This window comes from Spea bombifrons, chromosome 4 (genome assembly GCF_027358695.1).
Source record: "Spea bombifrons isolate aSpeBom1 chromosome 4, aSpeBom1.2.pri, whole genome shotgun sequence".
NCBI lineage: Eukaryota > Metazoa > Chordata > Amphibia > Anura > Pelobatidae > Spea > Spea bombifrons.
Genome location: NC_071090.1, coordinates 76,268,632 through 76,285,172, shown reverse-complemented (window position 1 = coordinate 76,285,172; position 16,541 = coordinate 76,268,632). Strand labels below are relative to the sequence as shown.

Genomic DNA, 16,541 nt, shown 5'->3' with positions numbered 1-16,541 from the left:
GAAATCGTTAAGACACGTACTAGCAACATAATTCATTCAGTTTATAATAACCTCATCATCTATGTATTCTACAATATTTTTTAATCTCTTCTAATGCAGGTACTTGAGATTGAGAAGGCAGATGCAGGAATACTTCACAGACAGAACATCAACGATGCACTAATGTGTGAGATTTCCAGAGATGAACTGGCAGAGTTGCTGGGACTTAATCAACATGCCCACTTTGTAGAATCCATGTTTTCTGCTGCTGACAAGGACAACAATGGTTATTTGTCATTCAAGGAATTCTGTCATATTTTAGTGAACTTATTAAAAGGTGTGATTCATGACTTTTATATATGAAAAAAACAGGAACACTATTTTTGTTTTATCATAACCATATGTTTTCATTGTAGTACATTCTACCTTATAATACTGTAACTATGGATAAGATCTTTGTCAAGATATGTAATTCCTTATGTAACTCATCCTTGCTGTTACCTATATTCATCAAAAATGGTTTGGCTTAACCTAATGAATTACTTCAAGTAACAATATTTTTCATTCCCCTACATGTTGTGGAGTCTATGGGGAATCTACACCTATAAAAATACCTATCCATCTTTTTATATTACTTTTTCTTGTAGGTACTGCAGAAGATAAATTGAAATTTATGTTCTCCATGCATGATATCAATGGGAATGGAATGCTGACAAAGGAAGAATTCTCTAAAATGCTTAGGTACATAAATTATATTACTCCTCTACATGTGTTCATATTAAATATACAGAGTCTTAAAAACAAGACCAACTACATACTTCCGCGTAATGCATCTGAAAGTGCTTGCAAAATACTTATGATATGAAATACTTAAATATGAATTTTTCTTGGTGTGGCTTTAAGGTACATTAAACTGTCCTTTTAAAAGTATTAAGAAGTATTGCAGTGGATGTTTGTCGAATATTATCGGATAATCTCTCTGTCATGCAGTTGTATCGAGCAACTCTGATGAGTTTAATTTAATTTAATTAAACTACTTCATTCAGTAGTTTCATTCCGTTGATTTTGTAGAGCTTGAAAATCAACTCTGGCCAAGTTGAATACGTGTTATTAGACTAAATGCTGTCTTTCAACAAACTCTCTGCAATATGGGTATATAATTTCCTTCAGTCAATACAACCAGAACTGTGGTCAACATAACATCGACAAATCTGTGCATGGAATAGACCCCATAGAAATACCCTGACACTAGATTGCATAGGAAACGTTAATATTTTAAGATAACTGTCCCTAACATAACCATAATAAAAATAGGATCTTATGACTATATTTCATAATTTCAATTGCTTTATTATTTTCAGCTTTGCTATCTATGCTCTACCTAATAAAGATGTGTATAAAAGCAACTTGAATTGAAGCATATCCATAAATAGTGAATAAATGTAAAGTAACAAACACACACACAATGTCCATACCAATAATATACTAAATTTAAAAATCACTTAAAGGTATTATATGTTAGTTCTGCTTTGCTTATTTTTTCAGATCTTTTAGTGAAATATCAAATTACCTGTCAAGTGAACAAACTGAAGAGGTGATACAGAGCATGTTTAGCGAGGCTGGGTTTCCAGCTAAGCAAGAAATTACATGGGAGGATTTTCACTGCTTATTCAAGGACCACAAAACCACACTGAGCTACACAACTCTTCTTTCAAAAGGTGTGAATTAACTGGTTTTGTCCAGTTTGCCCCAGCTCACATGTTAGTGAATGTTCTATGATACAGTGATGTTACAGGTATACTGCTAAATTAAAGATCAATTATAGTTTGAGTCTTTACACTATAGATAATTGCAGACTAGGTGAGTCACATAGTATATATTAGCCATCAAATTATATGTTTGTATATGTAAGACATTTTTTGTCAGTTTTTTTTTACTGATACTCCTTTATTGTGTTTACTTTTTGTCCTTTTTCCTATACCTTGTGCCTTGGGAAGATCCGTAGTGTTAATTCTGAACCTTTTTCATAAGACAATGTATGATTGTCCAATTTGTATCCCATATGCCATAATTGTGTTACAATGTTTGTACCAATGTGTGTACAACATGCAATTTATAGAATTCAAGAAATAGTACAGTAAAGTCTTTACAAAAAGTAAGAATGAGGAACCCGATTAAGTGACTTTTATACTGAGTAAAGTTTAAGCCATTAGATGCATACTTATCCCTCATAGAAACAGTAAGCATTCATTTTTGAAAATATGCAAATTAACATCCTTCTTATAACCTATTCCATTGAATAAACAAAGAGAGGTAAAGTGTGAAATGTAACCAGGAAACAATATATAATTCACCATTTCTTCTAGCTGTACAGTTACCATGCTTTTTCAAATTCTTTGTTCAGTTTTAAAAGTCAACACATAAAATCCAATTGCTATTGTGTACCATTGTTCAATATTTATTTCCTCATTCACCCACATTCCAAACTAGTTAAAAATCAAATGAATAATTCATATTAACGTCTATAATGTATTACCTTTTCATTCATGAATAATCCTCTAGTTATGAAAATCTGTATTTTTTATACTTTTGCTTCCTGGACAAGGCACATCATAACTAATTATGATAAATAGCTTTTGAAATCTCAGTACAGTACAACCTCGTTGCTCCAGTGGGACTTATTATAAGTCACTTGTATCATATATATGAACAAAATAGGAATTGAACCTATGCATTATAACCTACTACTTTTCATTTTGTACACCTTTACATACCTTATTTATCTCATTGATTCTTTACCTCTACTTCCAATGGAGGCACTGTTGAGATACAAAGATTTTTTTTTGAAAACGCAGTTTTTATCCTTACCTCTCAAACGAACAAGAACAACATATATGTGCAAAAAATAAATTCAACTTTCAAAATATTGAAAATTATAATGTGAAAAATATATTATTCACATAAACATTTTTATATACAAGATATATGTTTCTATTATTAAAATTGCCATTACTCGTGTATTGTCAGTTTGACCAAAAAGCAATGCATATTTGGAATTTGCACGTTTATATACTAATTCATTCACTCATTTTTCTTCTGTATAGGTCAAGCAGTTCCTGTGGTGAACAAGAAAAACATTACCAGCAACGTTTCATTTATAAGCAGAAACAACCAAAATTATTTAAATAGGTATTTATATAATTCAATTACTTTACTGTGTTTGGATTACATAAAAAGCAAATTCTCATTATATTACAAAATGTGTTATGTGAAATTAAATCCAATGGAGGGAATATGTATCAATAAATGGGTAAAAAAATGTTGGTTTGGAAAAAAATATAATGGAAGTCTGGTAGGATATAGAAAAGTTAGGGATGTTGGACATGCTTGTTATATTTGTACACTGGTATGGCATTTAAAGTTGATGAGGAAGAAGAGTAGCATGAACATTCATAAGGTAGAGGAGTGGTGCTAAAGAAAATATAAAATTGTAGAATGAAGGAAAAAGGGTTTATTACAGGGTTCATTAATACTCCAAGTGTTGAGATTACATTTCTCATGACTTTCAGCCAGTCTAGTCTGTTAAGTATTATGGACAAGTGGGTACTCAACAACTAGAGTGCCAAAGGATAGCTTTTATAGTAAACATAAACTTTTGTTGACTGCATCTACAATAATATTCAGCCAGCCATATTGCTAGCTGGATTTCATGGGAATTACAGTTATAGACTGGGGTTGTGGTGGCCTGCACTACACACTAACTTTATGGTTAACTGCAGCTCCTATGATCTCCTAGGTTAGTAAAACTTAAATATAGACAAGACAGTGAGTCAATCTGTATGGCAAATAGTGTGTATAACAAAAGTTACAGTACACAACAGACAACATCATCTGTTGTTATATGATTTTCTGTCATTTAGAAATGAAGAAAGTACTAAACTGGATTCAGAGGCACAGGAGCTCCGAAACAGGTTGAGCAAAAGGTATGTATTTTTCACTTTCACAATCTTGAATACTCTAATTATAGATTTTTTTAATATATATATATATATATATATATATATATGTTATGTATTCAGGAACACCACTAACTCAACTCAGCCAAGAATATACACAGAAGCAAGAAGGATAAAATATGAGTCAAGCAAGCTCCGGCAAAAGATTCAGCAATTGAAGCGTTTGATTGAAAATTATAAACGGCATATTGTGTGTGTAACAATATTTTATGGGATATCAGCTGGCCTATTTGCTGAACGAGCCTACTGTGAGTATATCTTTTTAATTGGAGATGTTTTTCCCAAGCCACATTCAAGAAATAGTTTATATCCGCAGCAAGATTTCTGCAAGGACTGATTATGTAGAATAGTGCCAAATTTGCAACCAGGCCTGAAAATGAAAATTAGCTGAATTATAGATCCAATTGAGGGAACTTTCAGTTATTTTCAGGTGACATATATAAACTTGAACAAGGAGACTTCTACTTTTCGTAAAATTAAATTCAAGAAGACTGAAAATAACCAACTTGTTGAAAATTAATGATCTTAACATCAGATAAACATGTGCTTACGGGGTGAATATTTATATATGATTAAAATTAGTAATTTCTATTTTATTTAATACTATTAGTACACTGCCCCATTGAACGATATGCTCAGCTATAAGGATAGGATAGGATATAGGCCAGTATTAGTGAATGAACACAATGAACACAATCAAGTACATATAACAGTTTAGTCCTCATAAATAATGCAGGGATAACAGGTGACACATCATAATTGCAAATATATATTTTTTCCTCTTCAGATTATGGTTTTGCTTCTCCATCATCTGGCATTTCTCAAAGTACATATGTGGGCCTAATTATTTCTCGAGGTTCAGCTGCCAGCATTTCATTTATGTTTTCTTATCTGCTCTTGACCATGTGCCGGAATTTAATAACATTTCTCCGTGAGACCTTCTTCAACCGATACATTCCCTTTGATGCTGCAGTTGACTTCCATCGTTGGATAGCAATGAGTGCTCTTATCCTTACAAGTAAGTCCATGACCCAATTGTTTCACAGTATACAGCAGAGTTATAATTCACTAATACCAGAGAATAAAGCAATCATTTCATGTATACTAATGTATAACCTTTGAGTTTGTTTTCTCTCTTCAAATACAGTCTGAAAATATCTTTCTTTATCATTGGTCGTGTGGGACAACCAATATTTTTACAAGGCTGAGCTCTGAAACTGTATTACCTTATATGTAGATCATATGTGAATAAGCCAAATTGCAATACATTTAAAAACAGCATAGAATAAGGAAACCCCATAAATAAGCCAGCATCAGGAACTTTGGAGAAGGAAAAGTCATTTAGGTCACAAACCATAGGTTAAAGTTTTCCAAAAGCAAGTTAACATTACAAATGTACAGAATTTTATGTGAGGCGGGATTATCTAGCGTGATTAAAAAAACAGCAACAGATGAAGGTGATAATTCATCTTGTGTACAGGTGAATAGGTCCTAGTATGTAGCATGCATTTGTATTTCAGACAATGATACACATAATGCCATCCTGTTTTCTTGTACAGGATGAGGGAGATATATTTTTGAGTTGCTGGTTCAAAAACATCTAAGATCGATAAAAGAGTTAAGCAAGGATGACAGACCTAAAACAACTCATTACTTTCACCAACGTGAATGTTTTTTCGCCACACGTTCGGATGAAAACTGCACTAATTTATCGCATTGCTGAGAGTTTTTTGAATTTGTTTAACTGTCTGACATCCTAGACATATGCCCAGGGGACCAGTGCCATAACCCTTGACTGTCTTTGATATTAAAGATGAGGAGCATACATACATTTCTAACTGGATTTCAGGGAAAGTTTTTGGAGTTTTAAGAGATTATCATTTTTCAACAGTGTGCTTTTTCATTTTCTCTCTGTAGTTCTTCATGCAGTAGGACATTTGGTCAATGTCTACATATTTTCGATCACCCCGCTCAGTATTCTCAGTTGTCTCTTTCCTACAGTTTTCAGTGATGATGGGTAAGTTATCAGATCACCCTTGGGCATGTGGTAGGGTTTGCCAAATAAGTTTGCATTTCCTCTCATGGATGGAATGCATTTATTGGCCTCCAAACCTCAAAACTCTTTATTGATGGCCTCAAACTTTATTGCTTACACTTGACACATTTTGCACAAAATGAAGTATATTCCTGCAGTTAAATAATTTAATAATTAAAGTAATAATATCAGTGAACAACCTTTGCATGCCCAATTTTAAAAAAGGCTGGAGGAGAAAGTATGAAGAAAATCCACAAATTTGCATATATTAAAATGCATTGGAATCCCTTCAAAATGGACTTGAATATGCATTATATTTTTTACATGGGGACTAGACTGTTGTGTCTATATCCACAATGCTATCTTTGTAACTGTATCATTTGGTAAGACTTTGGTGATCTTGCTTTGTGGCCATAGTAGGCCAGCACGCCAAAATATGGGCATGTTTACTGGAATTCACACATAAGAATATATCCTTATTATACATAAGTAGACTTTCACAATTATTTTGTAGTTGATACTATTGTACCTGCTACTAATACATTGCAAATTTCCATTCACGGTATGCTTTATAAGTATAAATGTAAGATATGCTGTATCTTAACCCTTTAAATGTTAAAATGATTACACTTTTTTTCCAATCCTATTAGATCTGAGTATCCACAAAAGTATTACTGGTGGTTTTTTGAGAGTGTGCCAGGTAAGCATTATTATGCCATATGCTCTGTATTTTTATCCTGATACAATCGCATTGCAAATTGCTGACTCATTCTAGATTAGATATGGACTTCTAGAGAAATGTTAAAATAGTATATTGCCGTGTATAAATACATCACTTATAATAAGTATCTGTAATGGCAAATACAACTTTAGGGTTTAGGTTTCCAAATACTGAAATAATAAGTGCAAACTTAATTAAAATGTATTTAAAAGAACAATGTTATTGATTTTTTTTTTCAAAATCACACATAGCACTGGATATTCTGGCAGTTATATTAGGGATTGCTATTGCATACAAATATATGAATGTAGTTTGAGAATTACATTTAAAAGTTTCTTAGTTGAAATGAGTGCTCTTTTAGGTATTACAAAAAGTTGGAAGTGCCCTGCTCCATAGCCATACTATGGAAAATGCATGAAGATAAATGAATAAAAAAAAATTTTGTTTTCTGCATTTCAATCTTTGTTTTGCACCTTGTAGAGATGTTAGCTTTAAAGTAAGTTAGCTTTGTAATCAAGAACACTTGTGGGTTTCTTGCAAATAATGTATACACTGTGAGAACCAGTTAGCTAAAAAAAGGAAACAAGAAATTTTAAATTTAAGTACTGGATCCATTATTCAGTAGTGTATTTATACAAATGCCCACTAATTATTAATAAACATTAACATATATGACAGGACTCATCCAACATTGTTTAAGCAGGACACTACTTGTTCCTAATCTGTCGCCATTTCAAATTGTTTTGAACGGAAACCATTTTCATAACTCTGTGCCAATTTAATGAGATGTCCATTTTGTTTCTTAAAAATTCTAGGCATGACGGGAGTGTTTCTTCTTGCTATCATGGCTCTGATGTATATTTAATGAGATGTCCATTTTGTTTCTTAAAAATTCTAGGCATGACGGGAGTGCTTCTTCTTGCTGTCATGGCTCTGATGTATATTTTTGCATGCCACAATTTCCGACGTGCCAGTTTCCGTTGGTTTTGGCTAACACATCACCTCTACGTCATATTCTATGTATTGGTAGGTTTAGTAGAAAGACTACACATTTATATAATGAGACATTGCATTTATAATATTTTCAACTTTGACAAGATCTGTCTTTTTTGAGATGGTTACATCAGCCAAATATAAAGATCAAATTAAAACATCCCTACAGACAATTAATGATTTACTTGAAGTTTCTGCGCAGTAAACCATGCACAATTTGTTATTTATACACACGTATAAAAAACAGTATTTGATATTTATTAATTTGTGTATTGTGTTTATCGCTGTAAAATCCACATTTAGTGACATTTGGCCGTCGTGTTTGTTTAGGATATGTTAGGATGAGTTGCACTACAAAACCACAAAGTTGTATGTGATCACATAAACAGTATGTATGGGACACAACAAAAGAGGTTTTCCCAAGGTCCCACTAGAATTAGACAGTCCTGACTAGTATAAGTTAAAATATTAAAACATTTTTTTACTGGAATTCATTATTCTATAGACATGTCCTTTACTCTTATAACCTTCACATTGCAGACTATCATCCATGGCAGCTTTGCTCTAATCCAACAACCACGGTTTCACTTATTCTTCATTGTCCCAGCCATAATCTACGTAGGAGACAAACTGATTAGCTTTAGCAGGAAGAAGATAGAGATTGATGTTTTTAAAATTGTGCTACTTCCTTCAGGTAACTTTCTATAATATTTTTTGTGGGGGTAGGATGTAAGTTGTGCGGGTAACATGTGAAATACCGTATTTGCTCGATTATAAGACGACCCTTAATATTAATTTAGGAAAAAAAGAAAAAGCCTGAATATAAGACGACCCTATAGGAAAAAAGTTTTACCAGTAAATGTTAATTCATGTAAACTATGTGAACAATTGTTTGTTAATAAAAGCTATGATTGAGAAAAATATTTTATCTATTTTCCAACCTGCCCCCCAGTTATGCACATCTGCCCCAGAAATGCCTTATACCCCTATATGCCACAGTGTCCCATGATATGCCTTTTAACCCTCTAAATGCCACTGTGCCCCATGATATGCCTTTTAACCCTATACGCCACTGTGCCCATGATATGCCTTTTGACCCCCTATGTGCCACTCTGCCTCCAGAAATGCCTTATACCCCTATATGCCACTATGGCATTAAGGGGGTTAAAAGGCATATTATGGGGCAGAGTGGCATATAGGGAGGTTTAAGGCATTTCAGGAGGCAGAGTGGCATTAAGGGGGTTAAAAGGCATTTCATAGAACACTCTGCCTCCAGAAATGCCTTATGCCCCCCATTTAACACTCCCTCCCCCTCCCTCCTCCAAACTTACCGGTGCTTCTGAGTCCCCTGTCATGTAGCCGGGGCAGCGTGTAGATGTCTGCGGGGAACTCTGATCTCTGACAGCCGGGGAAGGTCTGCGCGATGGACGCAGACAACCCCCGCTACTAGCCACACTTCCTTCTGGCTTCCCCGGCTACACACTTGGGACTCAGAAGCACCGGTAAGTGGGGCGGGGGGGAGACAGGAGGCTCCAGGTCCCCTGCAGCTGCGGGGGATCTGGATCTTAGTCGTCTCATAGTCAGACCTATTTGAGGTCAGATTATAAGACGACCCCGATCATAATCGAGCAAATACGGTATAATCTGTTGAAACAGTAAACATGTGGAGTTTTCACCTTGTATCTATGTGGTTGAAACCTTATAAGGATCAAAACCACCGGTATTTTAAATGTTTTGGTGATATACTGCCATATTATTGCTAGCCTGTTGGTTGCAGATTTTTTTTTTATGACAATATCTCTTAGTAGGCAGATCTTCAAGTTCCAGACGTGCAGACGTAGTAAAGAATGTTATCACTTTTGATTAAGGGTCAACTGAACTCATGAAGTCACCCCACTTTGTTCGTATCCCTCACTTATTTTTGTAAACAACACAGTTTCTGATATATGGTCATCAGATGAATAAGAGATTTTCTACATTATAAAGGCCTCAAACTTTACTTCAACAACTAACAAAAAAAACTTACATTAAAACTTAAAAGCCAACAATACAAAATGCTTCCCACCTAATGAATTACACAATTTTACCAAACTATTCACAGATAATTTGGATACTCTTTTAACCCATATTTCTCATTAGCCGTATTCTCTGAACACTTTCTTTCAGGTGTAACTCACCTCCAGTTCCAGCGCCCTTCTGATTTTGATTATAAATCTGGACAATGGGTGAGAATTGCTTGCTTAAGTCTTGGCACAAATGAGTATCATCCTTTCACTCTGACTTCAGCACCACATGAGGAAACATTGAGTTTGCATATAAGAGCAGTTGGCCCCTGGACAACTCGTCTGAGGGAGATTTATTCAGAGAGGCCATATCCCAAGGTATTTATGCTTACTTAATTTACACTTAATTAAACTACAACTGAAATTGAATATTCGGTTAGAATAATAGTCTGAATTGTTGGTCAAGCTAGAAAGAGCTTAAAATAAGGTCCAATCGGAGTGCACATGGTGCAAGTCAGTGCTTTCATCCACCCCTCCTGCTCTCCTCAGTGCTCTCAAACGCCCCTCTGATCTTTCCCACTACTTTACTCCCACTTTGCTCTGACCTGCCCCCTGCAGGGCTAAATCCCTGTGGGTGCACAGGAGATCAGGCTGTGGTCCCAGCTGTCAGATTAAATGTTATGGCACTCTGATCATCATTACTTTGAAAGGGGATTTAAATATATGTATATAAAAACACACAGACACATATTAATGCATTTTTCTTAATTCATGTTCAAACTCTAATACATGGGATAATTTAGTCGTTTGCAGCTTTAGGGCTGGGAGATACCCACAAACCATTGTGGTCTGTATCCAGCTCAAGATCCCCAGCTGAATGTCAGTTGTTTGCTGTGGAGGTGCTTGGTGTTTCTTACCAATTTCTGCATATAATCTTAGCATCTAATAATTAATTTGATCACCCACTTCAAAGTTTTAAAATTAAAATACAAAACTATTTTAGCTTTACCTGGATGGACCATTTGGAGAAGGGCATCAGGAGTGGAATAAGTTCGAGGTGTCCGTATTAGTTGGAGGTGGAATTGGTGTCACACCCTTTGCCTCCATTCTTAAAGATCTGGTGTTTAAGTCCTCAATCAATTCAAGGATCCACTGCAAAAAGGTAAGAATATTTCCCACAAACCTTAACCAACAATACGGCAACATGACAGTTGCAGATTCCGCCTATATATTGTACTCTAACACATATTTTGTACAGATAGGCACCATGCTATGGAAAATAGGCTGACTAGATAGGTGGAATAGTTCTTATTTACTGTCAAACTCTTGTTTTGTAAATAATATATATCCTTGCTATTTAGGTTTATTTCATTTGGGTTACACGCACGCAGAAGCAGTTTGAATGGCTGACAGATATCATTCGAGAGGTAGAGGAAAAAGACAAAGGAGAACTACTATCTGTCCACATATACATTACACAGTTGACTGAAAAGTTTGACTTCCGCACAACCATGCTGGTAAACTAATAAATAATATTTTCCTTTGTTAATGGCATGATAAAGGATAAAATATTGTGTTAGCAGTTATAACAAATGTGGTAAAACTGTAGATCTGTAGAACTAATTGTACACTGCCACCAGTGTCTGTGCATTATTGTTGCATGATGTTAAGTTATAACTCCATCTAAAAGCCCGAAGGCGCCTTCCCTTAATGTCAATTATACGGGAGATATAGATAAAATCAAAGTAGATTCACAAACTTTACAAAAATAAAGATCTGCATGTAATCTCTGTATCAAACTTTTGTTTTAGTATATCTGCGAACGTCACTTTCAGAAAGTTCAAAACCAGAGCCTGTTAACCGGCCTCAGTTCAGTTACGCATTTTGGGAGGCCGCCATTTATGGGTTTCTTCAATTCTCTACAATCTGTCCATCCAAAGGTTAGTAACTTATACTGTACCTCATAACACTTTTGGATACACTATATGTTTTGCAAACTGTATTTGAAATTAGCTTGTGTACTTGCATTTAGACGGCCACTTGGAATGTATTGTGATCATATAATAGTTTGATCAACAATACTGTTTAATGAAGCTTTTCAAAACACCCAGGCAAACTACAGCTTGATTTAATATTATCCATGAAGCCACCAAAAAATACAGTTTCGATTTTAAAATAAATAATAAAAAGCTAGGTTTGTTATTCAAACCATCATTTAGCACAATACTTTCACATTAAATACATTTTAGGGCTGGTAGCTTTGGGCCCCAGGGCCAGTTAAACGAGTGGCTCCCAGCTCCCACCTCTGCAAACCGAAAGTCCCAATCAAACATTGTATAAGTAAACCTTATAAGTATTAAATGTAAAGAAAAAACATATGTTCAGTGAGAAGGTGGTGGGTAAGTATCAGAAGTACAAGTGAAACAATATGATCATCCATGGGATATAAGCATTTACACTAAGCCTAAGATAAGGCAAAGAAACAAGAATTGTTTTACAGAATATAGACAGAAAATGGGCATGTTAGATGGACAAAATAGATCTTATCTACCTTCCAGTTTCATATTTCTAGAGTTGCCAATACCTAAGAAAATATATTCCAAGACATGTAATCAATATATGCAGTTAGTCTTGGGAAAGCCCCGACTCTCGATGAGTACCAGCACCAGAATAAAATATGCTGGCAGATAAGAACTATTCAGCCCATCCAGTCTGCCCAAGAATGTCATACAAGTAACATCATGCAATAGCAAATTAATAATATTTGGACATTTATTCACCAAAAGGTCAAGAAAATTGGTGTGTTCAGCTGTGGTCCACCTGGAATGACAAAAAATGTTGAGAATGCTTGCCAGAAACTGAACAAAAGGGATGAGTCGTTGTTTGTGCATCACTATGAGAACTTCTGAAGATTTTCCATTGCCTATTTTCAGGATGAGCATGTGAAAAATGAAGAATCAAATACATATTGCCTGTTTCATTATATAAAGTACTTTAAAGGCATCATCATGTTTTAGATTATACAGAAATATAAGTATATGTATACTTTTACAATTCTTTAGGTTAATTTAGAATGAGTATATCTCCAAACATAACATATAAATATTCACATGTATACAAGTTTTAACATCATTAAATTTATTTACTCTAAATGTCTATAAGTGTGTTTCTTTTTGTCCTTCAGTGCATTTATTGTTGCAATATTTAGTTAACCCCTTAAGGACAATAGGGGTTATTACTCGTAGTATATTGCGGGACAATGTATCTTTTAACGTTTTTCACTGTTACAGTTTAGCTGTTATTTTCTTCTTTCTCATTTCGTGCTCCCACACAAACAGGGCTTTCTTTAGATACCATTAATTGTATAATATCATCTAACTTACTATAAAAAAAATATAAAATATGGGGATTTTTTTTAAAAAAATTACTTTTTCTCACTTTTTAAACAAAAAACTTTTACTCATCTGCAAAACGAATGAAAAAACCTGCTAAAAAGATTCTACTATTTGTCCTGAGTTTAGAAATACCCAATGTTTTTATGTTTTTTTGCTTTTTTTTGCTATATGGGGCAATAAGTACAGGTAGTGTTTTGCTATTTCAAAACCTTTTTTTCCAAATCTGGTAATTCTTCCCCCCATGTGCCATTTCGGGTATCTTTGAAGCCGGCCAATGCAATTTACCCCATCAAATCATATATTTTTTAAAAACTAGACACCCCAAAGTATTTGAAATGCTGGTATTTTAACCCTTTCCATGCACTAATTTTACCACCAGCCTTTGTGAAACTTTATGGTAGTACATTTTTTTGTATTTTTTTCACACGTTGTACTTCAGGTATAAATTTATCGCTCCTGGTATGTGTCACACAACACCCCAATATGTGTTCAGTAACTGAGTGCAGTGATACCCCCATGCCTGGGTTTGTAGGGTTATATGGGAGGTAAAAAGCCGCCTTTGTGAGGTGTGTATTTTTATGCCATTTAGACATCTGATCCTACTGCCCCCATGTCCCATATTTGGGACACCTTTGAACCCGGCCAATTCAATTTACCCCATCCACTCACGCATTTTTTAATACGAGACACCCTATGGGCATTTGTAATGCCAATATTTTAACTCTTTCCATGCTTTTTTTTTTTTTTACTAATCACACATTAGTGAGCTGGGCTCCATTGACCTTGCATGGTTGGATGCAGTACCTGCATCCAACCATGAGCAATTCAGTTTTTTTTATTTTGAATTTTTACATCCAGGTCAAAAAATGCTTTTACCAAACTATCAGAAGGGGCAGGTTACAAGAAAGCCTGGCCTTTCTCCAAAAAGGGATTTGATCTAGCACCGTTAAGAGAACCCTTAGCCACAGAATAGACACATCAGTGCAAGTTGAATGGATTAAGGAGTGGCTGAGTGACAGAAAACATATGGTTGTAGTTAATGGAGTATATTCGGAGCAAGATCTTGTTACCAGTGGGGTACCTCAGGGATCTGTACTTGGACCCATTCTCTCTAATATTGTTATTAGTGATATTGCAGAAGGTCTTGATGGAAAGGCATGTCTTTTTGCTAAAACAAAAACAGAGTTGATGTTCCTGGAGGGAAGAGCCCAATGGCAAATGATTTAGGTAAACTGGAAGAATGGTGAGAGCTGTGGCAACTGGCAGTTAATGTAGATAAATGCAAAGTAATGCACCTGGGGCATAAAAACCCAGGGACAGAGTATAGAATATGTGATACTGTCCTAACCTCAACATGCGAGGAAAGGGATTCAGGGGTAATTATTTTTGAGGATTTAAAGGTAGGCAGACAATGCAGTAGAGCAACAGGTAATGCTAGCAAAAGCTTGGTTGTATAGCAAGAGGTATTAGCAGTAAAAAGTGGGAAGTGCTCATGCTGTTGTACAGATCACTGGTGAGACCTCACTTGGAGTATTGTGTACAGTAATGGAGACCGTATCTCCAGAAGGATATAGAAATGTTGGAGAAAGTTCAGAGAAGGTCTACTAAAATGGTTCATGGATCACAGGATAAAACTTACCAGAACAGGTTAAAGGAACTTAACATATATAGCCTGGAAGATGTGACGGGGGGGGGGGGCATGATAGAAACATTTAAATACTTAAAGGGAATCAACAAGATAAAGGAAGAGAGTTTATTTAAAAGGAGAAATACTACGACAATAGGGCATAGTCATAAGATAGAAAGGCGAAGATTTAAAGGTAACATCAGGAAATTACTTTACAGAAAGGGTAGTGGACGCATGGAATAGCCGTCCAGCAGAAGTGATAGATGTTAATACAGTAAAGACATTTAAGCAAGCATGGGATAGACATAAGGCCAAGCTATATATAGGATAAGGCCAGGTACTAAGGAAAGTACTCAGAGGATGGGCCTAATGGTTCTTATATGCCGTCACTTTCTACGTTTCTAAATATACCGTGTTTCCCCGAAAATAAGACATACCCATAAAGTAAGCCGTAGCAGGATTTTTAAGCATTTGCTCAATATAAGCCATACCCCGAAAATAAGACATAGTGATAGGCGTGGCTATGCAGTGAGGCATAGAGGGAGGAGACATAGAAAGTAAACGTCTCCTCAGTGAAGTGAGGAGCAGGGAGAAGAAGTAAAGCTGTTGCTGCCATTTTACTCAACACTGTGGGTTTCTCTCCCCCCAGCACCAGTCTGTGGATCTCTCTCACCCCCCACAAACACCAGTAAAGCTGCTGCTCCCCAGCAATGACCAGCAACAGTCTGTGGGTCTCTCTCACCCCACACAAACACCAGGGGATAGGGGAAAAGCTTCAGCAAGCAGTCTGCTACTGAGCCCAGAGAGATCATCCCAGCTCCACTGTGCAGATTGGACCCAGTTCTCACTGGATCCCTGATAAATAAGCCAGCCCTTACACATCAGCTTTGCTGGCCTATCTCTGCTTTTCCTGAGTATCTGTACCCCCAGACAAGATGAGTATATTTGAATAAATATAGATTGTTGTACCATACTTAATAAAAATAAGACATCCCCTGAAAATAAGCCATAGTGTGTCTTCTTGAGGAAAAATAAATATAAGACAGTGTCTTATTTTCGGGGAAACACGTTATGGAATAGATACAGAGCCATAAGCTCATAAAAATGGTGCAGTAAATAAAATCTAATAAGCAGTAAATGTAAAAAAAAAAGACTGGAGCAGGAACAAAAAAAAATTTAAATGGGCAACTGTGTGGTACAGCTTGAAGCAGTTACCGACACACAGTGCAGGTTTTCCAGGGCAATCTGGAAGTAGAACGTGGTGTCCGTTCTTTGCCCCCTGCTGTAGCATACTCTGCATCTCTTTGGGGGGTTCTGCTTTCTGTAGGGGGATTTTAAAAATAAAATGGGTAGCCCAAATTCTGCATGACCCAATCACTGCCTGGGGACCAGGTGTATCCTGGTAAAGATCACTTCTCTGTAATGACCATACCTGGGAACTTCTGGGCTCCAGCTACCCAGAGCCTTCCTTTGTGGGACCCTCAGTGGGAGGTCCCCCAACATCAGGGGGCGTTCCCGCTGACTTCACAAATGATTGTGCCATCAAACCAATAAAAAATTATAACTTAGTAAACTTGAACCAATTTCTAAAGTTAATTACTAAACTGGAGACTGCATATTGTAACAGTAGTTATTTTTTTTCTTTGTCAATCTTCAGTCCAGATAAATGCCTGCACTCTCTCACAACCATGTGCACAGACTGAACGGTGACTAGAGGTGGATATTTCAACCCATGTACTGCAAGTCTTACAGTAAATTACACAAAACGTCAA

At 35.8% G+C, this 16,541-nt stretch overlaps 1 protein-coding gene across 2 annotated transcripts in view; it reads left to right on the top strand.

The window, feature by feature from the left end:
• Positions 1–12,697, top strand: part of LOC128490100 (dual oxidase 2-like) — a 31,753-nt gene extending 19,056 nt beyond the window's left edge. The window contains exons 19-34 of one of the 2 annotated variants that reach the window (XM_053461833.1): positions 100–316; positions 627–720; positions 1,525–1,697; positions 3,084–3,168; positions 3,900–3,962; positions 4,059–4,243; positions 4,783–5,013; positions 5,913–6,012; positions 6,681–6,730; positions 7,650–7,777; positions 8,285–8,438; positions 9,911–10,125; positions 10,751–10,909; positions 11,109–11,264; positions 11,559–11,687; positions 12,534–12,697. In XM_053461833.1, the coding sequence (XP_053317808.1) occupies positions 100–316; positions 627–720; positions 1,525–1,697; positions 3,084–3,168; positions 3,900–3,962; positions 4,059–4,243; positions 4,783–5,013; positions 5,913–6,012; positions 6,681–6,730; positions 7,650–7,777; positions 8,285–8,438; positions 9,911–10,125; positions 10,751–10,909; positions 11,109–11,264; positions 11,559–11,687; positions 12,534–12,656 (2,262 nt within the window). In that variant the 3' untranslated portion in view covers positions 12,657–12,697. The remainder of the gene's footprint in view (positions 1–99; positions 317–626; positions 721–1,524; positions 1,698–3,083; positions 3,169–3,899; positions 3,963–4,058; positions 4,244–4,782; positions 5,014–5,912; positions 6,013–6,680; positions 6,731–7,649; positions 7,778–8,284; positions 8,439–9,910; positions 10,126–10,750; positions 10,910–11,108; positions 11,265–11,558; positions 11,688–12,533) is intronic. The other variant, XM_053461834.1, reaches the window with a different exon arrangement.
• Positions 12,698–16,541: the final 3,844 nt, after the last annotated feature.